This window comes from Ascaphus truei, chromosome 8 (assembly GCF_040206685.1).
Source record: "Ascaphus truei isolate aAscTru1 chromosome 8, aAscTru1.hap1, whole genome shotgun sequence".
Lineage (NCBI taxonomy): Eukaryota > Metazoa > Chordata > Amphibia > Anura > Ascaphidae > Ascaphus > Ascaphus truei.
Genome location: NC_134490.1, coordinates 84928396 through 84952464, shown reverse-complemented (window position 1 = coordinate 84952464; position 24069 = coordinate 84928396). Strand labels below are relative to the sequence as shown.

At 39.6% G+C, this 24069-nt stretch overlaps 1 protein-coding gene across 1 annotated transcript in view; it reads left to right on the top strand.

The window, feature by feature from the left end:
• PTEN (phosphatase and tensin homolog) overlaps nucleotides 1–21371 on the top strand; it is a 69426-nt gene extending 48055 nt beyond the window's left edge. Inside the window, exons 6-9 of the mRNA XM_075612900.1 lie at nucleotides 6911–7052; nucleotides 11124–11290; nucleotides 13733–13960; nucleotides 16398–21371. Of these exons, the coding sequence (XP_075469015.1) occupies nucleotides 6911–7052; nucleotides 11124–11290; nucleotides 13733–13960; nucleotides 16398–16583 (723 nt within the window). The 3' untranslated portion in view covers nucleotides 16584–21371. The remainder of the gene's footprint in view (nucleotides 1–6910; nucleotides 7053–11123; nucleotides 11291–13732; nucleotides 13961–16397) is intronic.
• Nucleotides 21372–24069: the final 2698 nt, after the last annotated feature.

Below are 24069 nucleotides of genomic sequence, written 5' to 3'. Positions count from 1 at the left end.
GCGTCAATTTTTCATGCTTTACTGAGATTGTCTGTTTTAACTTTATAATTACGGCTCATAGTCTCTAGATCATCCGTCACCATTTGGGCAAATGTGTCTATAAAGGGACCACTCACAAATTTGGGGGAAAAAGTAGAGGGGTTCCTAAAAGTAGATGCATTAGCAGATATAGGTAAGTTAGTATTAGTATTAATTTTTGATATAGCATCTCTTTGAAAATATTTTTTGAGACATAACTTACGTACATAACGTTGGACATCAACATATAACTTGAAGCTATCTGGCCCTGTAACTGGGGCAAATGATAATCCTTTTAATAACAGCTTGTTTTCTTTCATGGAAATTGGGTATTGGCTTATATTGAATATGTTGTTATATGCACTTTTATTTAGTGTTTTTGTACTTTGCCTAGTTTTTCTCCCTCCTCTCGTTCCTCTAAGGTGTTTTTTCTTTTTCTGGTGTCCTTTAGGGAAGTCTCTTTTCCCAATAAATCTCTGATTACATCCCTTGCCTGTTTGGGTTCTCTCGTTTGGCGCCAGTCTAAAAAAGAGAATGTATTTTTCTCTTCCTCACGACTGTGACTAGGGTGATGTTGTTCCCTATCTAGGTCAATAAGGAGTTGGTACTTGTTCTGGTGGTGGTACTGATCAAAAATATTGTCAGTATCGTTCCCTGATAACTGGACCAATGTAGTGGGAGGAGTGGGGGTGGCAGGATTTTTAAATTTAACACTGTTGGTAGCCAATTTCAAATTGGATGACGTTGATGGTCTTTTAGATATTCTGGGAGCTATAAATTGTACTGGTTCTGAAGGTGTGTCTTTTAGACTGACAATGTTTTTTTTATAGTTAGATGAAATTTTGTGCGACTAATCCTTATTATATCTATATTTATCATTGTCATGTCTTGGTTTTTTCCAATTTCTATAGCATCCTGTCACATAGTCAGTTTTGTCCCTCTGGAACTTTGTTTGTTTGGAAGTAACTATTCTGTAGCCGACGGCGTGAAATGCTGAAGTGTATAGTTTGTTGCTGCTTCAGGGAATGGAGATCTTATATTAGGGGTGACCAACTCCAGTCCTCAAGTGCCACCAACAGGTCAGGTTTTCAGGATATCCCTGCTTCAGCACAGGTTGCTAAATCAGTGGTTGTCATGACGAAGCCACTGATGAAGCCACCGGTGCTGAAGCAGGAATATCCTAAAAACCAGACTTGTTGGTGGCTCTCGAGGACCGGAGTTGGCCACATCTCCCATGGAAACCCCTCTGGATAAGCGCAAATGGTTATAGGAGGTGTAGTTTGTTTGCTACTTCCTGGATCCTTTCCTTTTTTATTTTTTGCTTTCGTTTCTTCATACATGTCTGAGTATTTAAAAAGGCATCAAGAAAAGCTAAAAACAGCCAGTGGATCCTGTGATTTAAAAAATTGCCCAATGACTGCAAAGATAAATACTGTGCTTGTTTCATAACATCAACCTCCTGAACAAATCTGCCTTGGCTGAAACATTTTTGTAATGAAAAGAAGATTTTAAGGGGTTACGATCATAGAAAAGGTCCCACTCACAGATCAGCCAGGATGTAATGGAGGACTCGTCTGCAGAATCATTCCAAGAATTGGGCTTCATGTCCAGCCAGGAGTTTTTATGTTATGCGTGTGAGAGAGAATCAGCATTCAGTATATTAAGTTGAAGACTTAATCGGATCTCCTCCACTCAGCACTTGCCTGCTCACTGCTAATGGCCACCGTCTGCGGCTAACCCCCTTAGCACCAGCGCTTTAACATGGTGTGGTGAATTTCAATTCTCAATCGCCATACCTGTGGCTACATTGAAAAATAGGTTGCCCACCTATGATCTAGATGCTCAATGCTACATATAATGTGACAAACTACATAATTAAATACTTCAATGTTAATATTCTCATGAGTAAGGGTAATTTATTTGAACCCTTTGGTCAAAGCATTTTTAAGCCTGCAGCCAACGTCAGGGCATGACCAGTATGCAGTCCTAACACTACCTGTGAAAATTCTCAATTATCCCTGCTGTGGAGGGATAATGCTGTTAATAGACCTGCACAGGTACATGAAAAAAACCTGCTACTTAAAAAAATGGGGTGGGGTGAGCGTAAACCCTGGGAGGAGGGGCCACTAACCTCCAAACAACGGATACCAGTTGAAAATTAAAATGAATAAACGCACAATCCCAGCAAGCTCCAACCCCAGAACCCACCACATCATTTGTATCAAAAGGAGTGCTCCTGAGATGCTATTGAAGCACCAATTGTTAGATTTGAATGAAACCTCATATGACTCGGGCGACCTGCAAGGACCATGGCCTTTACATGCTCTTTGCCCTTTTGAAGGGGAATTTTTATTTTATGACTGGCTTGAGAAGCTAATTAGAAAGATTGCAGGAGGAAGAAGTCCATGTCACCCCCAGGATAGAAGGCAGTGTGTTTTTCCACCTATAGGGAGGCTCATGCTTACAGATCTGGAAGCCTTAAGGTAGACAATCGCCGGAGCAATGTCACATCTTTTTCGTGGCCAATGGGGGGAATCAAAATGTAATACCTAGTGACGTTTTGAGAATCTTGTCTTCTCGAGACAGCTGTTGGAGGGAGGACCTCCAACTACATGGAAGACTGAGGCCATACTATATGGACGCTTTGCAAGGCTATGCACTAAACTGAGTCCATAAGAGATAAAAACTATGTAACGGTAATGCCTTTTTCCTGTTTAGTAGTGCTACAAATGCAGCACACCAAGGGTTAACAATGCATAGAGGTCCAGTCAAATCTGGTCAATATTAATGGGCCTATATTATTGAGTATTAATACCATAAAAAAATATGTATATTATGGATGTATCAAGAGCTACCAGAGGCCCTGGGTTCCATCTTCAAAAAGGCAATCAATTCCTGAAATCCAGATTTTTTTTTTGTTTGTTTTTGGTGAGCGTGGGTCAGCGTGTGCACGAGCGCGCGCCGCTTCAGCGTGAATGTACATATTCATATATGTATGTATGTGTGTATGTTACCACTGCAAGCGCCGCCCGCTCAGCACTGGCGGGGACGCAGCCTAATCTAACTGATTGAACATTATGGTAACGCATCTAATTTGAACCAAGCACTTTTTTTTCCTTGTAATATATTGAAGTTGCCGCATTTTAAGACACATTTTGCTACATTGAATTTTGTGTTAATTATATTTTTTTTCTAGTAAACGGGGGGCCAAAAACTCTGCAAGTAAGCACTTACATTATTATTGATTGTGGCAGCGAATTGAGTTGTATGTAATTTGGTGTTTTTTGTGGAGCTATTGCTCATTTTGAGAACCCTGCTGGGAGGTAAAGGAGTTGGCAGGATAGCTGGAAGTATTAACACTCTTCAAATACACACGTCACATGCTCACAGGTGTGCCGTTCGTGACACACTATTTCAAATTATCGTAGAATTACTGAACAAGAGTTACATTAAAGGTGCCAAACAAGATGACCGAAGGTATCCTCAGTAATTTCACGTCAGAAACTATCAGGATTACAGGGCAATCCTAGATTTGTAATGGATAAATCGGTTCCTAAAGGGGAGATCTTTCTGGATGGAGTCCTTGCGATTTATTCTGAACTCCTTTTACAGCCAAGTGATTTTATGATCTGCATAGACCTAAATGATGGGGGACTTCATATTCTCATTACCCAGCCTCATCAGAAAGTTCATGAGGTTCTGCACTTCACAGCAGTAATACATGACATAACATGTAATGGGAATAAGCTCTTCAGACATAAAACTATAGGAAAAGGAGCCCCGGTCCCAAAGAGCTTACAATCTAAGTGGTAAGTAGTAAGAACGTACAGAGACAGTAGGAGGGTGTTCTGGTAAGTGCGTCTGCAGGGGGCCATGGTCGAAGTTTGAGGTGTATAGTATCAGCCACGGAGCTACCTATATGCTTTGTTAGAGTTGTTTTTAGATTGGTCTTAAAGGTGGGTAGAGGGTGCTATTCTGATGTTATGGGGAAGGGCATTCCCAAGGTGTGTGACAGTGAGGGAGAGGTGTTAGGTGGGAGAGGGCTATAGATACAGAATGGGTAGACAGAAGTCATCCAAAGACAGGACAGTGTATAGCGAGAACTTGAGGCTGAGATGTAAGGAGGGGCACGAGTGTATAGCCTAATAGAGAGGAGGAGATTTTTGTGTAACATGGGATGTAATAGGAAGCTAGGAGAGGGATTTGGGCAGAAGAGATGCTGAGTGAGAATTGGAAGAGTAAAGTGATTCTAGCAGCAGCATTTAGGATAGATTGAATGGGAGGCAGGAAAGCCGAACTGGAGGTTACATGTACCAGTCTTTTCCATTTGGGCTGGCCACAGCACCAACGACATTTACAAAATTGTCCTCATAGCAAAGTGAGATTGCAGTATGACCTCACCTAGACAGCATGCCAGTGAACACAGAATCCGTTCAGAAAGTTCAGCGTGGCACACACGGTTCTATGAGCGTCAAAAACATGGTGGCTCATAAGCTTTAACAAAAGTCAACTTACCCAGGCACACAGAATGCTTTCTTGGGGTTGTAATCAATAGAGTGCTGGGAAGAGCTTTTTTGCCAAAATAAATAGTTCACAAGATCAGGAAAGCAGCAGGATATCTGAGAATCCCACAGCCTTAGTGCAGGAGGTCTTTGGTCTCTCTCTACCAATAGAGGTATATCTCTGGGCAAATTTGCATGAGATGCCTTCAACTAAATTATTTAGCATTCTAAAACAAAGATCGAAAGGACCCCTCACAACTGACGAGAAAAAGAAGCAATGCAAGAAAATCCCCTATAATGGGAATCTGTGCACAATCTGGATAAAGGGAGTTCTATGGAAGGGGGGGGAGGGGGTCTTACATTGACATGCAAGCTCTCTAGGTTGGGGAGCACACCTGGAAGAAAGATTTTGCTAGGGGCCCTGTGATTTGAAATCTCTGACTTCTACTTAAAATCTCCTAAAATTAAAAGCCATCAAGATGGCATTATTAAACTTACGGTCAGATCTTAGAGGCAAGTTAGAAAAGGTGCATACTATAGTGGTTGCCTACTTAAACCACCATGGTGGTACAAGACGTTTGCAGGTAATGAGTGACGTAGGCTTTTCATGTTCTGTATTGTGCGGAGAAGCACTTCCCTCCAATTTCAGTTCTGCATATCATAGGTGCCTATTTTCTCAGCTGAAAAAATATATATATATTTTTTTTTTCAAACTAAATAGATACATAGGACATTTCAGAGGTGGATTTAATGGCCATTGGGCAAATAGGAAATTGCCACGTTTTTATGCGTGGTTCAAGGGGCAGAACAACTAGATGCTATAACTGCACTTTGAGATTTTGCATTGGTGTGTACATGTTCCCTCCAATTCCGCTGATCCTGCAACACGGCTCTGTGATGGCAGCCTAAATTATCTCAGAAGAGCCTGGTATGCAGATCTGGTACATTTAACTGTCGAAGGTCCTCGGATGCTCCCTCTGTTTTCAAATTGACTCCCCCAGGGTCTAATCTTGCAGCTATTCCCATCAAAGATGGGTTCACCTGTATAAAATGGACGTCTGAGCTTCAGCAGAGGCATGATTTGGCCACAAAGTTTTGAAAGCGGCAAATAAATAAATCCCCCCCCCCCTCCTATTAATCTGTTTTATAATTGCTTATTTTGATTTTGCTGCTTTGCATCCCCATTGCTAGGGAATTGTTGCTACCATTGAGGAGGAAGAGGAAAGAGTTGGTGTCTCTTTATAGTACGGGGGTAGCCAGAAAACCCTGGGGACTAGCTGTGGTGCCTTTATGTAGATTTTAGCCGTGTCTCCCAAATAAAGGCATCACTGCAAATAATAAATAAAATAAGCCTGATATAACAAATTCAAAGACCGTTCTGCAAGCTCTTTCTAAACACAGTGATGTAAAACCTTCTAGTTTCTATGGGAGTGCTGTTGGAATGGGACCGGCTGCATTTCCATCTTATTTCGGTACAGTAGTTCTACTTAACTAGACAATGACATAATAAAATTGAGGGCTTGTGGGCACTTTTGGAAGTTGGGCTTTTGTTACTAAAATGTTAAAATCATAAGTGTACAAAACACATTAAGGAAGTGCAAAGAATTGATACTGCCATGGACGGCTCAAGGAAAGAACATTATCGGTAAGAATGGTTCATACAAAACCGATTTCTTAGATTGCCTGGTGTTCCTGCTCCTTCTGGCCCCTAACTCCGAGTTCTTACAGGCACTTTTCCTAATCTCTGTTGCAGGTTTGTCCGTTGCTATTGACTTGAATGGGAGTTAACTGTCCCAAGTGCCCTGCAGCACCTAATAAATAACCCCCTTAAGAGTCCTAACCTAGAGCTGTGGTTTCTGTATTGGGTCTGTATTCAGTATGCTGTGAATCAGTCTTCCACTTGAAGAGGGCAATCCCTGCTCATTCAAATGAAGATGGCTTCACAGCATGTTCAATAAAAGCCTTGTATTATGGAAGGCATATTGGAGCATTTGAGATTGCCAGTAGTTAGATGAATTCAATGTATTTTTGGTCTTTCTGCCATTAAAGATTTGGTATTTTGTTTAATAAAACTACTGCTCTATTTTGAAGCATGCTCCATTTAACTCGTAATTGCACGTGAAAAAATGCTGCTTTAAATATTCAGAGGTTTACTGAACTTCTCAAGCAAAATATTTTATTTTTAAGATTGTGCAATACATCAAGTCTCTACATTATGGGTTTATTGCAGGTGTCGCAGAAAGATAAGGTAAGGTTTGTACTTGGGTGTATTAGATGTCATGCATTTGAGACTTCACTCAATAAGTCTTAAGCAAGGTACAAAAAGAGTTCTAAATTGGTTTTGGGGTAGTTTGCATATTTAACACCTTTTTTTTCTTTACTGTTTCTAGGGTGTGACTATTCCCAGTCAACGGCGCTATGTATATTACTATAGCTACTTGTTAAAGAATAACCTGGATTACAGACCAGTGGCGCTGCTGTTTCACAAGATGATGTTTGAAACGATTCCAATGTTCAGTGGCGGAACATGCAGTAAGTGTTTTTTTTTGTGGTGATTACTTGATTTTTAACCCAACCTTAAACGATGACTAGTTTTTACACTAGCAGTCAAATAAGAGGCTCAGCTGAACTGCAGCGTTCCACCATGTTACAAACAGCCTCTTGAACTTTCATCGGTTCTTTCCTTGCTTAGCCAGAACACGAAAAAGGAAGCATTTAAGAAGCAGCCCATAGATGGGGCGTACAATGGTCCTATTTGTTGAGATGGGAGTGTTCACATTACGATGAAAATGAAAGCGTTGTAGTGCAGTTTCATGATGCTGAAGCTGCTTACTTGGCCACACCTTACATTTGCCAAATTAGCCGTAAAAATACCATTTTAATGTGTATTATCTTAGTTCACGTAGTACAACTATTTATCAATTGGCAATTTCAAGCGGCAGTTATAGAAAAAGCTGAGCCTTTTGCACTATATATTGAGGAACAGCGTGCTGTAAGAAGTTGGATTTTTTCTAGCACCTTTTGACATGAAAGCATGATTTGAGTATTGCTTGAAATCCTTCCCTGATGGAAAGACTGGCACGAGGTGTAGGTTGACAAATTACTGAAATGTGAAACATCATTTAGCAACATATGAATTGCCATTGGGGAAAAATACGCTGCAATCTAACATGCACTATTACTACTTTTGCCTACACAATTTAATGTAAAGTGCTGTGTACAGTGTCGCAGCTATACAAGAAAAATAAATATTATCAGAGCAAATCATGGCATTTAATAGAGATGTTGGCATTGCCCAAATAGGAGATGCACCGTTAAAGGGGAGCTCCCTCTAGGCCCCCTTTATTCTCCATTGTACACGAAGCTGGGTTCCCTTGAGCTGAATTGCATTAATTTCAGCTCCATAGATTTCCCCGCCTCTCCTTCCCTCCCCCCCCCCTCCCCCTCCTCCCTTGATACTTACCAAGATTTAAACCTTAATTGTGTTTCCTCTGGAGGGGGATGGTACAGAGAACACCTTAGTGGAGAACAAGGTGGTCTCCAGGGCTGAAATTAACATGATTGAGCTAATTCTACAAGCTCTTCCATTTTGACTACATGGTTGAATATGTGGTCAATAAGAAACAATGCGTCATATGTACCTATCCATGAGAGAGATGAGCTACGAATTCTTCAATTATTACGTTTGTAGACCCTTTTTGAGACTGGAATCGGTGCTCCTTAATGGTTGGGGCAAGTGTTATCTGCTTTGTTTTGTTGAGGTGTTTATAATCAAACTGGAGAATACAGGCATACCCCGGTTTAAGTACACTCACTTTAAGGACACTCGCGAGTAAGGACATTTCGCTCAATAGGCAAACGGCAGCTCGCGCATGCGCCTGTCAGCACGTCCTGAACAGCAATACTGGCTCCCTACCTGTACCGAAGCTGTGCGCAAGCGGGGAGACTATAGAGCCTGTTACACATGCGTTATTTACATCAGTTATGCACGTATATGATGATTGCAGTATCATTGATAGTGCCACCAACACCTGGTCACTGTGCTCCCAATTTATTTTTATTTGTTATGCGGTCTCTGAATCATTTAGCAGACCGTAAATTCATAATGCTACATTTGCATTTCTTTGTAATGCTACTTATTTTTTGTTAAAGTTGTATTGGATCCTTAATTTAAAATTGCAGTGATTTCAGAATTTATGGCTTAAAGCTGCAGTTCAAGCTACCGTTTCTAAAATATATATATTTTTTTCCAATTCAATATGTGCATCAATACAATCTGCACACTGACGAGGGATTAGCTAAACTGCAGATCGATCTGTTCTCCTGTAATCGATCGCTTGCTCAGGGTTATTTAATTCCGTTCTTGCATAGCATTTTGGGCAATGTAGTTCCTGGAATATGATTGACTGGGCAGTTACTAGATACAATTGGTGCACTACTAGTGAGGGGGCGGGGCTCAAGAGCCAGAGCCTATCAGAAGGGGAGGGGGCTGTCACTTTGGAAATGCTTCCTACATTAGAAACATTAAAAATGTCTTTAAAACATTCTATTATATTTTTTTAAATATAAATGCTACAAGTATTTTCTCAAACTGATTTATTTAAAAAAACACATGTAAGATATTGCTTGAACTGCTGCTTTAAGGGTTGCATACATTTTGTAAAACAAAATAGTTTGTCATATTTGTCCCTTTTGGCTATATTTGGCTAAGAACCACAAACCCTTTGTATTTGTCATTTTGCACACCGTTGTGGTTTTTCTGGCTTTTTTTGTACTCTGGGTTTAGGGCCTCCTCCCTTCCTGTTCTGAATAACTGAACCACTTTGGTTTTACGCACCTGATTAGTGTGACCTAACCCAGTACTGGAAGATGTCACACTCGCTGATCAATTGTCAGAAGTTAAAGCTTGGAAACTTTTATCGCCTTTCAAATCTTGTTACCGCTCTGTACTGTTGACGTTAAATTTGCAATGAGAAGGGTGGAGGATTTTGGCCAACATTGGTCGGTTGAAGATATATAAAAAAAAAAAAAACTAAGCAAGAGCAGACTTTAGATAACGGCACATTTTCTCTAACAGCTGGAAATGCTGTTTAAAGACCCACCGTTTCTTTGTATGTTTGACAGCATTTGTGAAAACTGGAACGTAGAGTTTAGTTTGTGTGCGCCCTTCTATGTACCTGATGGATCTTGTTTTCTGTCCACTTGCCAAATCTGCCTTCACACGTGGAGTGCAAGGTGGCTGGATACTACACAGAAAAGACTTGCAGTAGAAGTAGTGGAGGGAATTAGTTAAAGAACTTAAAACATTTGTGGTGTATGCAGTACCAAATGTTTCTCTGGGTTTGTAGCAAGGTGAAAAAGGGGAAGACTTGTGGGCCAGATCTTCCTGACCGGTCTGTAAAACCGGAATAATTGATACTTCTAGTTGTCAACCAGGCAGTAAACATGGATCAATTTAAAGAGACCTTTAGTTGTATAAATCAGTGGTTTATCTTTTATGCATCCAACTCACAACAGGCAATTTTTATTAACCTTATTGCCAAAGCAGTGACACATTCCCCCTCGATTTGTAGCCTTTTCTCACCATAAGCCTTAATGTGTAAATTGCAATGCATTTCTTATATTGCATTTATTTGCTCTTATATGAACTCGAGTGTTGGAAAACCAAAATGAAAGTAATATATTTCCAGTGATTTTAAATGGCGGTCCAATAAAAAACCGCAACGGGTGACACTACTGCTTTCTATTTGCTTGTGTGACCTGCAAGATTTGAATGGCCATTTAGAGTCCCCTGTAGGGGCAGATACTGGTAACGTCACTAAGGCCGCGCTTATAGTGACGTCAATGCGACGTTGCCCGAAACAAATGCATTGCCGCCGCCGATTTTTCAAGGGCTGTCGCCTCATGTGACGGCCCTTGAACCAATCAAATGCCGGGAAAGCCGCGCCGCCGCCGCCCAGCGAATTATAACTTTCGCCTGTGGCGACAGGTGACGTCACCCGTCTTGTTGCCATCAACGGCACTATAAGCGCGGCCTTAGTATCTTCGCAGCTGGACTGTATTCTTTCAGCTCCGGAGGGGCCCCTGACTTCAACATTGTGAAGAGCAGCTAGGATTGCTGCTTTAAATAGATGTGGATCTTTAAAAATGTAGTAAAACTTCTCCATTAAAAAAATTAATTGCTGGCTATTTTTCTTCCAAAAAAAGAATAGTTTGGTTTTAGTTGATATTCAACATTTCTTCTCTTATTGTTTAACTGTTTGTATCAATTAATATTGGTGCACACAAGGGCACGATTTGTTTTTTCAAAATCCTAAATAAACTGCTCATACTAAATATGGTAGTTTATAAGCTAATGCAGGGGTGCTCAACTCCAATCCTCAAGCTTCCCCCCCTCCCCCCAACAGGTCAGGTTTTCAGGATTGCTGAAACTGGGATATCCTGAAAACCTGACCTGTTGGGTTGGGGGGCTTGAGGACTGGAGTTGAGCTCCCCTGGTCGAATTAATGCACAATGCTCTGGAACTGTATGCCGTTTGCAAATACAGTATTCAAGGAAGCTTTTCATTGTCAATTTACATTATCCTTTATTTTATCCTCTTAGATCCTCAGTTTATGGTTTACCACCTGAAGGTCAAGATATTCACCTCCCCTATGGGTCCCACAAGGCGTGAAGAGAAGTATATGTACTTTGAGTTCCCTCAGCCTCAACCTGTTTGTGGGGATATCAAAGTAGAGTTTTTCCACAAGCAGAACAAGATGATGAAAAAGGTTTGTTTGTTTCTTCTAATAATTAGAGTGCCAGTATACTGTTTCCCATTTCCAGAGTGGGGAACGGTTTCTAATCTAGTTGATGTGATGGTTTTCAATTGCCTGGAAGGATTAATCTTGGCATTCTAATTAAGGTCTGATAGCGGTTCTGGTAATTATAAATGTTTTCCTATTTCCCTGGTGAGTAATTTGTAACCCACTTTAATTTGGTTAAGTTGGTCTTCATTATAAATAATAATAATAAAAAAGTGTTATACCTAACCCGTAATTGAAGTTGTAACATATAAACGTAAAGGTTTCAAAGGCTGTGTTTGCAATAATTTCATCTATGAAGAAATCTCCTGTTGGTCAATGAATGGGTATTATATCCTACAACAAATCTACACTACTCCAGACCAATATTGCTATTATGCCATTGAACTATAAGGAACTGAGCGGAAGGTACGACCTACTTTGAACGATCTCAATTTGTATCAATGGATCATGAAGGTTTGTTTTTTAGGGTGAAAAGAAAGATTTGCCCCTAGAGAAATGTGGCTTTGAAAGTACTACTTCTTACAAAGTGATAGACGTATATAATAGCCCCAGTATGATGCAGGGCAAAAGTGGGTTCTGGTGATCCCTTGCTATGCCCCTACACTTGAAACCCGAAGAGCATGCATTGGCTAGTTTCCTTGTATTCCTGTACCCCATGTTATCATTTCTAGCTTTCTGAAAGTTGCGCATGTCATTTTTCATTCTCCTGCCTAAATCTTCATCTAGCAAATATCACAGCATTGTTTGACAGCATACTTTTTTGGGGGCTAACGCTCAAACTTTAGTGTGGTTATTCTATATCTTTCTTTTTGTCCTACCCATGGTGTAATGTGAAAATGATTCAATAGTAGAAAGGCAGTGGACACTACAGAAAAAGGTGTCTATTGAGGTTACGTATTCCTCCTGCGTGTTTCGGTCCCAGCTGGGGAATATGGAATCTTAATAGAAACTTTTTTTTCTTCAGTTCATGAGTGCCCGCTGCCTTTCTACTATTAAATCTGTTCCGAAACAGGACCTACTGCAGGATTAGAGCCCTGACCGCATTTTGTGCACCACCATTATTCCGGTACTAGGAGTGCAAATCTTTTTTCTATGTAATGTGAAAACGGGCATCTGGAAACATCTTTGCAACTGTAGCTGTAATTAATAGTTTAAATTGCCAGCGCTTATCAGTATACGTTTTTAGCAGTGCATATACAGCTCGAGGAGCTTGCAGTCAGATTAATTATTTACATGCCACCTGCTTGCATGCACACGCTGTAAAAGGGACACGAGCGTTTGTTTAAGCTTCACCCTGAGTTGTGGTAAAGAATGGCACGTTGCCTCCCTGTGGTTGCCCTCATGCAGGTTGGGTGAAACAGGTGAGCTAGCCTGCTTATCTAAAGACTAGTTATGCTCTGGAATGAGAAGGTAATTTCCTTGCTGCAAGGCTGTCAAAACAGTGGGTAAAGATAGTATACCTATTATTATTTCAGCTTCCCTAATCATAAAGTGGTTTCTTTTTTGATGTGCTGTCAAAAAATTGGGGGAAATAAAATACCCGCGTGTATGGGTTTAATTTGTTTTAAACTTTTTTTTTTTTTTTTTTTCCAGGATTGGAGCAGGGGGTCTCTGGAGCTGACCTTTGAATTTCAGCTCGGGCGACCCCCTGCTTCCAGAGATACATACCTCCCTCCGTAAGCGTTGCCGGTATCTTTTCAATTTAAATGTCTCGGGCCACATTCTCCAATAGGAAGCCCGCATCACACGGAACATTTCAACGCCGCCCTTATGTTCGACACACAGTGTGTCTGACTGCAGAGATACCGGCACTGCTACAGAGGTTAGCATCTCTGGAAACAGGGGGTCTCTGGAGCTGAAATTAACACCATTCAGCTCAAAAGACCCCTGGCTTCAACACGGCCATAAAAAAATAAATTAAAAAAGTGAGATGCGTATTGCTGCTTTAATGTATCTAATTTGTCATGCTTTTTAGAAACCATACATTTTATTATAGAACCCACATTCCTGTAACATCCATTCAATGAGATGAGACGTGGTCAAAAACTTTGTAAGATGCTTTCTTTATAGTGAGGCATAATTTAGTAAGAAAAGCAAGAAGTGGGGTTACATCTTTAAAATAATATTTTGGAGGACTAGCCTGCTCTCATTTTTTGGGGGAGGGGAAGGTGAAAGGCCATTTGACTACAGGAGAAGTGAATTTTGAATGTTATTGGCCACCACTCTTCAATTAGCACTTATGGTCCAGAAAGATTATAAATACTGTACTTTAGCAGAGGGTAGGGGAGAGGTTGCTGTATGTGTTGTCTGTTGGGAATGCTGGATTTTGTGTTCGTATGCTGAAGCTTGTTTGCAGTTGCAAGTTTGTTCAGAAACCTGAGCTGCATGGTTTTTGTTTTTTCTTAGGAAAAAATGTTCCATTTTTGGGTGAATACGTTCTTCATACCAGGACCTGAAGAGTATTCAGAGCAAATAGAAAATGGAATGCTAGTTGGTGAGCAGGAGCTTGATGGTATATACAGCACGGAGCGCTCCGATAATGACAAGGAATATCTCACCCTAACATTAACAAAAAACGACCTGGACAAAGCAAACAAAGACAAGGCCAACAGATACTTCTCTCCAAACTTCAAGGTCCGTACAAACCATAGTCTAGCAAAGTACTATTCATTTTCTCTCGTACAGAATGACACTGACAAATATCCAAAACCGTATTGTTGGGTTCATGCGCACGTTCACAGTAGAGGTTTTTTTATTATTAGTTTTAAGTGAATGTCCTCAATTGTTCGTCCTTTCTTACTTTTAAACATTAGTCTGCAATTTTTTTTACGTTTGTGTGCTTTATACCAGTGGTTTTTTTTTGTTTTTTTTTAAGACAAACGCTTTGCACTTTAAATGGAGAAGCTTGTAGTATAGGTAAGGAAGGGAAACCTTTTACATAAAAGTGGAAAACCTGTAAAAAGTGATTTGTTAATATGTAAATGTGCCACACAGTGTTTTTTTTCTTTCCTTTTGTTTGTCTATGGTGAGGCCTCAGAATAACTTTTACAATTGACTACAAATTCATTGTATCTTGGGATACCTTTATGAATTGCTCATTGCAGGGCATTACACTGCTGTGATTACCCATTCCTATCACACCCACAAGCATCTATATAGAAACTTCACACTCTTCCTTCACTCAAAGGAATCTGCTATATAAACTTTTTATGACCTGCGATGTGGGAAGATTAGTTTACATTACAGATGAAGCATCATATTGTTAGCGTAAAACAATTTACTTTGTTTTATTGACGCATTAGTATGTTTTAATAGTCTAAATCAGTGATTCCCCACAGGGGTTCCAGGAACCATTAAGGGTTTGCAAGGGGTTCTCCAAAAAAATAAGTAATGGTGGATCCCATGTAGTATAATGGGTTCCTGAGCACGCATGGGGACTGCACACTTAGTTAAGGTCCCAAACGGCACCTTGGGCCTCGTCCCCACTGCTCGCGGCTGTGCGCTATGGCATGCGCGTCGCGAACAAGATACGGCCCCCTATGGTCTGGCCCCAGTCACTACCTGCACGCGCCTGCAGAACGCGTGATGCGCGACCACCTTTCCCGAAAGACAAGATTTTTATATTTTGGCGGGATGGCCATGGCGGCGGTTCAGCCAATGAGGGTGAATCAGCCGCATGTCATGGCCACCACGCTCCCTCCACACGTCCCCGGGGGCGGTAGCAACCCCTAGACCACAGATCACGGCTGAAACTGGTGCGCGTGCCCGCGGTGACTGGGGCCGTACCTTAGAATAGGTGCTTTAGCTGACAATGACAGCAGCAGCTTCCAAAATCAATCTCTACAATGCTTTGCATCCATAGCAGCAAGGCATTGTGGGGCGTGACTTTAGAAGGTCCCGCAGTAATTCACAGCTAGACGACCCATGCTGTCTGCACAGACAGAGGTGCAGTTTGGAATCTTTATTTAGTGGCTGTTTCCTTGCCCCTCCCCCCTTCTCCACAAGCTCAGGGCACTACCTCCAGGGAGTGGTAAAAAAATATTGTTGGCAATAATCAGAGTGGGCAATTAATTTATTAATAAAAGGTTCACATAACAAACTTTCTAGCAGGGGGGTGCACAAAGTGGTCTGGTCTGTGGGAAAACCTGCATTGACATTCGTTTGCATAGATGTAAATCTTTAGGTTGCATGCAATTTATTTTCTCTTCCCTATACCCCCTCATGATTTTCTCAAGTCCCAACCAGAACAGCTCTGTAACTTTTGACAGAACACAGGCTTATTCTGTCTGTATTTTAAACCCTTTCACTGAAAGAAGACTGGTGCAGCCTGTCTTCACGTGATCGCGATCTAGGATCATGTGAGGCCCTCCACTTTTGTTCGTATCATGATCTTTCCCTAGAACAGGCGTTTGCAAACTTTTTACATTGTACGCCTGCTGTAAGGGGCCGTTATAGAGGCCCCGTGCTAAATGTTGTGGAGAACAGCGGGGGGGCCTCTTGAGTGCCGGGCTCTATTCGGCGCCCCCCTTAAAGTTCCTGCATCCCCAGTTTGCTTACCCCTTCCCTAGAAAATGAGCAAAAATATCATGCATTCCCTGTATGTCATATTGGCCCCTGACGTGCCTGTCCTCATGACATGCAGGGATCGTCTTGAGGGCTAAGTGAAATGTGCCTGTCTCTTGATTCGCTATTAAAAAGGATTGTAATCTTAAAAGAAATATATAACAAATAGAGCCAATATTTCTAAAGACTGTCCATACTAAATTCTAGAAAGTGAATTTCACATTCTTAGGAAGGTACTAGCGAAAGGGATTATGTTTCACCTATTTATAGCAATCTAACCCTGTGTAACTACCAGAGTTTTGAATGTTCAATAGTGTCCTAGGTTTTTGGACCTAAATATCAAAGGCCATTAACCAGGGTAAAACATTGTTTTAGAATAATTTATTTATTACATGGCTGATTTGCTGTCATATATTCATATGCATTTTGCTATGAGATTTGAACTGTTCAATGTATATGTTGTTTACAAACATAACCGTATCTTTCATATCTCCATTTTTGTCCTTAGGTGAAGCTGTTTTTCAGTAAAACCGTAGAAGAATCCTCAAACTCTGAGGCTAGCAGCTCAACGTCTGTAACACCGGATGTTAGTGACAATGAACCTGATCATTATCGATATTCTGACACCACTGACTCTGATCCAGAGAATGAGCCTTTTGATGATGATCAGAATACACAGATTACGAAAGTCTGAAGTTCTTCTTTTTTTTTTTTATCGAGGGAAATAAAACCACAGAAAAAGACAAACTTGAATAAACTGAAAAAAAGGACCTTTTTAAATGGCAAATGACATTGTGTCAGACTACCAATTATAGGAGCAATTATCTTTTCCTTGACCAATCTTGTTTTGCCTGGCAGGGTTTTTGGCACTGTTGTCCAATTGGAAAGAGGAAGAAAAAAATTACAAAAAAAAGTAAAACAAAAGGTTACGTAGCAATGTTATGTAAATACCTTTTTCGTGTCAAAAGGACATTTAAATCTTAATTAGAAAAAATAAAGATGGCACTTTCCCATTTTATTCCAGTTTTTTTAAAAGTGGAGACTGATGTGTATACGTAGGAATTTTCCTTTTTGTGTTCTGTCACCAACTGAAGTTGATAATGTGCTTTGTGAAATATCAGGTTCACCTCCTGCCTCTTCACAATCAGTGTGGCAACAGATAACGTTTGCAATTGGCTAAGAAGTCCTAAGGGTTGTGTTGTAGTACTTGGATTTTAGACAGGTGGGTGGAATTAAATATTTAGAAAGGAATCTTTTTCCAGCTGGATTCATGTACCATCTCAAGCTACTTACATGCACCTTTCCTTGGCATGCTACAGTAATTAAGCCTAAACATATAAGGAATTGTCCACTGTCGCTGCTTAATGTTTGTGCATTTTTTTTTTTTTTTAAAGGCATAATGGTGCTAGAAAAAGGCAGCTATGGGGAGCGATTCTGTGTAGGGGTACAGGAATGAACCTTCCAAAACTTCACAAGCAACCCACACATGAAGAGTTTGAACAGGGTCACAGATGAGAGAATATACACCGTAAAAATGGCTTAACCATACAAATGTGGAGGCTGGGCACCCAAAACAGGATTGAATAATTTGTTTAAAATTAGAAAAAAAAGTGACACTTCTCCCCCCTCCCTCCAATGGCTGTTCCATCTCTTGTGTTAAAGCCAGTGCTGAAAGTTGGGTTCTGTTAGTGATCACTTGACATATTTTATTAGATTTCCAAACATATACCTGCTGTGAATGCTTCATGTGCTGCCTGCAAGCTCCTATTTTTTTTTTCCTCATTGAACATAAACAAAAAATTAACAGTGCAGAGGAACTTTCAATGTGTGATTGAAACAAAAAAATGTAAACAGAAAATATGCATATATATTCAATTCCGTAGCTGTCCGATGTGCAAAACTATCTAAAATGCAATCGTAGATTTTTTTTTTTTTTTACTTTTGCAAAACATTTCACCAAGCCTGAAAAGGACTAAACATATATATTTTTTTTAATCGCACATTTCTACCAAGAATTTGCCGTTTCACCAAGCCTTTCTAAGACGAGAACCTGAAATAGGACTTTTGCTTGAAGAGTAGAGGGAGGAGAGTCCTATTTAGTAAAATCCTCCCCTTGTGTACCTCCCAAAACACCTGCGCGGAACGATCATTAAATCATATGAAGATGCAAAGTAGCTTCATTCTTAGGTGGGTGCAAAGATCTCTCAACAAGTATATATGAGTGGGGGGGTATAAAGATCTCTCCACAAGTATATATGAGTGGGGGGGTATATGGCAAAGAGGGCTCTACTACAGTGCTGCGCAACTCGGTCCTTAATGACTGAGCCACCTGTGCTGAAGCTGGGATATCCTGACCTGTTGGGGCGTCTTGACAGGAATTTAGCACCACTGCGCTACTAAGTAAGACCTCTCCAGCAAAAGACCGATCTCGGTGCATATATATATATATATATATATATATATATATATATATATATATATATATATATATATATATATATATAATATTCACCCAGCGTCTGAAAGGGTGATCCCCTGGTTCGCAATCTTGGACGAAGGTTTAGCACATTTCTAGCTGTCAGCAGTTCCGCCTTTTTGACCTTACACATTCTATTACAATGAGTTTTGCAGTTTTGCACACTTTTTAAATGTCATTAACTGTTAGGGAATTTTACTTGAATGTTTAGTACATACAATGTCATTTTTTATATACATATATATTTTTTTGGGGGGATGGGTGGGCTTTTTTTTAATATATATATATATGTATGTATGTATGTATATATATATATATATATATATATATATATATATATATATATATATATATATATATATATATATATATATATATACATTACACGATTAAGAAGTCAGTGCTGCTTTAAACTTTTCAGCACTGCAGATATAAAATTGTGTATTTCTAAAATATAAAGTTTCCCAAATAGTCTATATCGTATGATTGCTATTAAAATATTAGATTTCTTAACTGGCAGTGGTGTATTGTTTATTCACAATTGCAGCTAATTCTAGACTGCAGCTCCACTTTTTAAGTAGTACCGTGTTATTTTCATGCCCAGACTGCAGAAAAATGACTAATTTCAACTGTTATAAAATAAATATATGAATTCTCCAAATGCTTTCAATATTAAAGTCCTATGCTAGAAACACATTGATATTATGCTGAAACATACATTTCACTACAGTGTAAAATCCAATTTTAATCGGCTTCATTAGCAGTGCACTGACCTAGTTCCCAATGTAACCTGAAGTATTCAAGTGAGTTGCATCATTTGTTGAACGAGGCAGTTCTAGATGAGATGCGATTTTAATTATCGCTCATAGTCTATATAAACTACAATCCTGGAAAGAAATTAATAAGTGAAAGTAATATTTTATATTGAGATGTATACTGGATTGTGTTTCAGAGGCTGTAATAGACATCGCTTCACGTACTAAGGAATGAACAAAACTGAAATCCTGAGCCATCCTCTGCCTTTGTTAAGGAACTTTTAACTTAAATATTGTGGTTTGTCTTTTTAATTGAGCGCAAGTAGTACTCTATTTGGCCACATAATTCAGCACTTCGATCTCCTGTACAGACTAAAGAGAAACTCCTTGAATTTTATATACTGCAAAGCACAATATTCGTATGTTGCCTGTCTTTGAACTAATTACAAATGGGAGTACAATTCATTTGCAGACTGCTGTCCAAGATCTGCTTATTTCTGACAGGTACTTGGGGGTCTAAGCTCACTATTCTGGCCAAATACCGTAATACTTGGCTATTTACCTTCAGTGGGCTGCGTAGGTGGCACTGCTGCTTTAAGGTAAATCCCGTGCACAGTCCGTGTACGTAAGACATTCTGAATGAAAGTCTGCCCGTGTTGTCTAATGGTAGCCTAGCTTATTTGTTGCCTTACTGTCATAGCCGGGGGTGAAGACTTGGCATGGACAAACAGAGTGCACTAAGTTGAGTGCTGTCATCAATAATGCAGGCATGGACCTATTTTACACTAAATATTGTCCACACCTGCTATTAATTTGCAGAGTTATAAACAGGCAATCAATAGGTGACTCAGTGGTGAAAAGTCGGGTTAAGAAATTGCATCCATGTATTATTGGGGCAGGGTTTTTCCTTGCTACAAACTTGGTTCTGTGCCACATTCACAAGGAGCCCTAAGTGAAAGTGTATCCAACTCTAAAAAGCATTCATGGTTTTACAGACCATTTTAAAATCCTTTTGTTTTGTTTTTTGCCAAATCACCAAAAGCTCTCATTTGGCTCCTTAGTCGATATTGGCTATGGTTTTCGGATGATTACTGCAACTTTCTAGGATTTCCACCATTGCAACTCTGATGGCCAAGTGTAAAATAACTGGGATTGTGCACTGGGTTTCCCCCCTCCGTGGAATGTGAAATTCTGTATGAGGGTTTTGATTTAGAATTTTTCTGTTTATTGAGAAGCCTTGTTAACATTTTGTGTAGTCATTTGTAAATGGAATATATAATTTTTTTTTTTTTATTCATACACTTCAATACTTTTACTTCAGTTACCTTCCCTCTTCCACCCCCCCCCCCCCCCCCCCCATGGCCTTTGACAAGAATTATTGTGACTGAAAGGTTTTTGATTCTGAATCAAATTATTTATGACCGTATTCATATTTAGCCCTAAATGTATTACGTTGCTGGGTTCTGTGTTTAACATCATTAGTGCTGGAATGATTTTCCCCTCCAGTACTGACGAGGTTAAACATGGGCAGTTGCATAGGAATCGGAAAACAGTGACCGCATTGAGCATTTTCAAAGCTCCTATTGTTAGGGGGCACACAGGTTTTTCACTGATCTGTTCCACACAAAACGTTGCCACAGTAACTAAAGGGCAGTTGCAGCATACTGTAGCATCCACATTTTCTCTGTGGCACAGGCTGTCAACTTAAGTGGAGTTTGCAGGCAGTATCAAACGTTTCAGCTTTAAAAATATATATATCTCACGCGCAAGGTCCTTCTTTAATTCTAGCGAAATTTGTGCAATATGTTGAACGATGCCTGTGGTTGACACAAAGTGCCTCGTTTACCTTTTATTTTTATTACTGTTAAATTTGTCATGCATGCGAATGGAAGGGGTGGAACTGTGCACTATTAAGAGGCTACAACTGGTGTCGGGCAAACCCTGCCCTTTCACTGTTCCAAATTAGAAATCTCTTTTAAAGAGTAGGTCTATTTTTATTTTATTTTTAATTATATGATAATCATTCAATTGGTCAGACAGCCTTTATTCTGGTTCAGCCTCTTCTAAAACTATTGTGCTGTGCAGCAGTGGCTCTGTGTGTAATGCTATGCACTGAAGATATACAACCAATTACGTGTACAGGATAATGCCTCATACAAATCAGATGTCCATTTGTTATTGTGTGTTTAACATCCCTTTATCTTAGTGTTATAAACTCCACTTAAAACTGATTAAAGTCTCATTCTTGTCACTGTGTGGGTGTTTTATTGGAGGGGTGTATACCAAAACTGCAGATTGACTGCTGTATAGTCATAAAATTATGTTTACATGGCCAGGAATGTCCCAGGTTGTCCCTTTCTTTTGCTCCAGTTTCCAGTGTTTATTGTGATCTTGGCAAAAACAAAAACTAAAGTTGTATATTACAAATAAATAAAAGTATATTAAAAAAAAAATGCCAAAGTCGATTCAAAAAGTGCTGTCCATTTTTCTTCCTTGGTTTTCCAACTGCTTAATTGTGTTGCTAAAGCGAATACTGGTATGGTTAAATTAACATTTTAAAAAGGTAATTATTCAGTACATTTGTAAAAATCCTATTGGTGTTTGTCTCTGCTGTCAGTCACAAAACTGCAAATTCTCCTGCAAATCTGCTATTGTTTGCAAGACGCACACTTCATTATGAAAGCTATCAGTTCCTGGAATAAGTACATATCAAAATAATCATTAATTACTTAAGTCAATATATAATGGTATGAGAATCTCTGGGGTTCAAGTGAGATCATGGTTTCTGGCTTCAAATTAGACTAAACCATTGTTTTCTGGGATAATTGGGTTTAGTGACTGATCTAGAAAAAGATACGGAATGTTTTCAGAAAACATAAAATGTATTTTGTGGTTTACAAATCAGAATTCATTCACATCTACAATACTTTTTTTTTTTTTTTTAAATCTGCATCTGTACCTATTTTTAAAGATACATTTTGTGGCACTAAATATCTCGACAACAAAAGTTTCTAAGCTGCTGTGGTATGTATATCACTTGTGATGCACAGGATTTTACAAATTAATCGAAATGCCTGGTTAAACTTTTTTTTGCCGGAGAAGCTATTCACACAATGTATTTTGAGGTTAAAGGTACGTATGTATCAATCATCTTAACTCTATGCCCAGGACATACTTGAAAATGAGAGGTAACTCAATGTATTACTTCCTGGTAAAACATTTTATTTAAAACAATAAATATATATATATATGCAAATACAGCTGTATGCTCATCTGCATGTCTTAGGCAGGTCTGCAACCCCGCCTTTATATATATATATATATATATTAACATGGATAGGCAAGCAGATGGCTGAAGCTGATCTGCATTGATTGCTGTTCTGTAGACCCCCCTGGAGGAAAGTGCCGCTGGTACTTCCTGGTTGAAATGTCTTGCATCACACCAATAGGAAGCTGCAACGGATGGCATTGCAGTTTCCTATTGCCCAGTGTCGCAGGAGATTTAAACCTCTGTTGTGTGGGAGAAATCAGTGGCTCCCTGGAGTTTAAATGAACGGTCCCGCTCTGGAGGCCCTGTGCTTCCCACCCATGTTAGAAATCGGGAGTTATTTTCTGTAGGTGGAACTGCCACGTTAAATTGCCATAATTCCCCCAATATAACGGGGGTAGGGGGGGCGGGTTATGAGGATTTTAAGATCTGACTGAAGTATAGCACATACTGCTGAGACCTGTTAGTATGGGGAAAAATAAGGTTGTCGGCCAGTTTTTTTTTTTTTTTTTAAATGGTTATACTTTTATCCACCTGGTATAGGCAGAACAGGAGTTTTTAAGTTGTGTATGGGATTTTGGGTCCTCGCCAGAAGAAAAAAACATCTAATTCAGAGCTAAAACATTGGTATCTGCGTTGTATAATCCATGGATTTAACCTAAAACAAATCTATTTTTTTTTTTTCCCCCTGTGATCACAGGTTTAAATAAAAAATATTGACCATTGGTCTGATTGAACTGGGTACTGGTCTACCCGGATAACACTACATTACACCATTTCTATTGTTATACTTTCAAGATCAATCTACCAACTTTGAAATGTATCCCTTCAGTAGTCAAATTAGCAATATCCATCAGTTTCTCGGTGGGAAGCCATAGAACTTTCAATTAGATCATTTGTGGCAAGACTGACCTAGCATTAGTTAAAGGACCGTGTGTTTTTTCTTTGAATTGGTACTATTATAGGAAAAGATACACAAATGTTGATTACGGTAGCAAAAGGTTTAGGTATGTTCTGTATAGATTTGTATTCTGACATTAAGAATGGGAGTTTAATCATTTAAGGTGGTTATGGCCGTTATTCCAGTCTGACCAGTTTTCCCATTACAAGCCTAACAAATTATATACTAGGTATACAAAGCCCGAAGGCAAATAATTTGGGAATGAATGGTTGGCAACACTAAATGTTGTAAGAATTATAGTATTAATTAGCTGGTTGACATCTACCTGGGATTTCTCAATGACCTCTTGATTGCACAATTACAGCAATTAAACGCAAAGGTTTGGTCTTGTCATAAAAACACGCTAAATAACCAATTTCGCCTGAAAGGCTTGGTACTTAATGGAAGGGAGTGTTTATATGTTTCACCTGTATATGGTTGTTCTTGATGACTTGCCTCAATGAAGCTGCCTATATCAGGAATAAATACTAGAAGATGCAGTCCTGATGCTGAGAAGTTGGCCTATACCTTTCCGATTTTGTAGAAAACCTAAAATTGTGAATTATTAATAAGTATTAAGGTAGGTACCTCCAATGTGTGTACAATTGTATTCGTACGGGGCCTCTCTGGGTAGATCTGCCACTTTTTTCATGCTTGGGACCATCCAACCACTGAACACATTTTCAAATTGTACAAAAGAATTACGGAGAATGCTACAAGCCAGAGCCGAGCAGCAGTGAG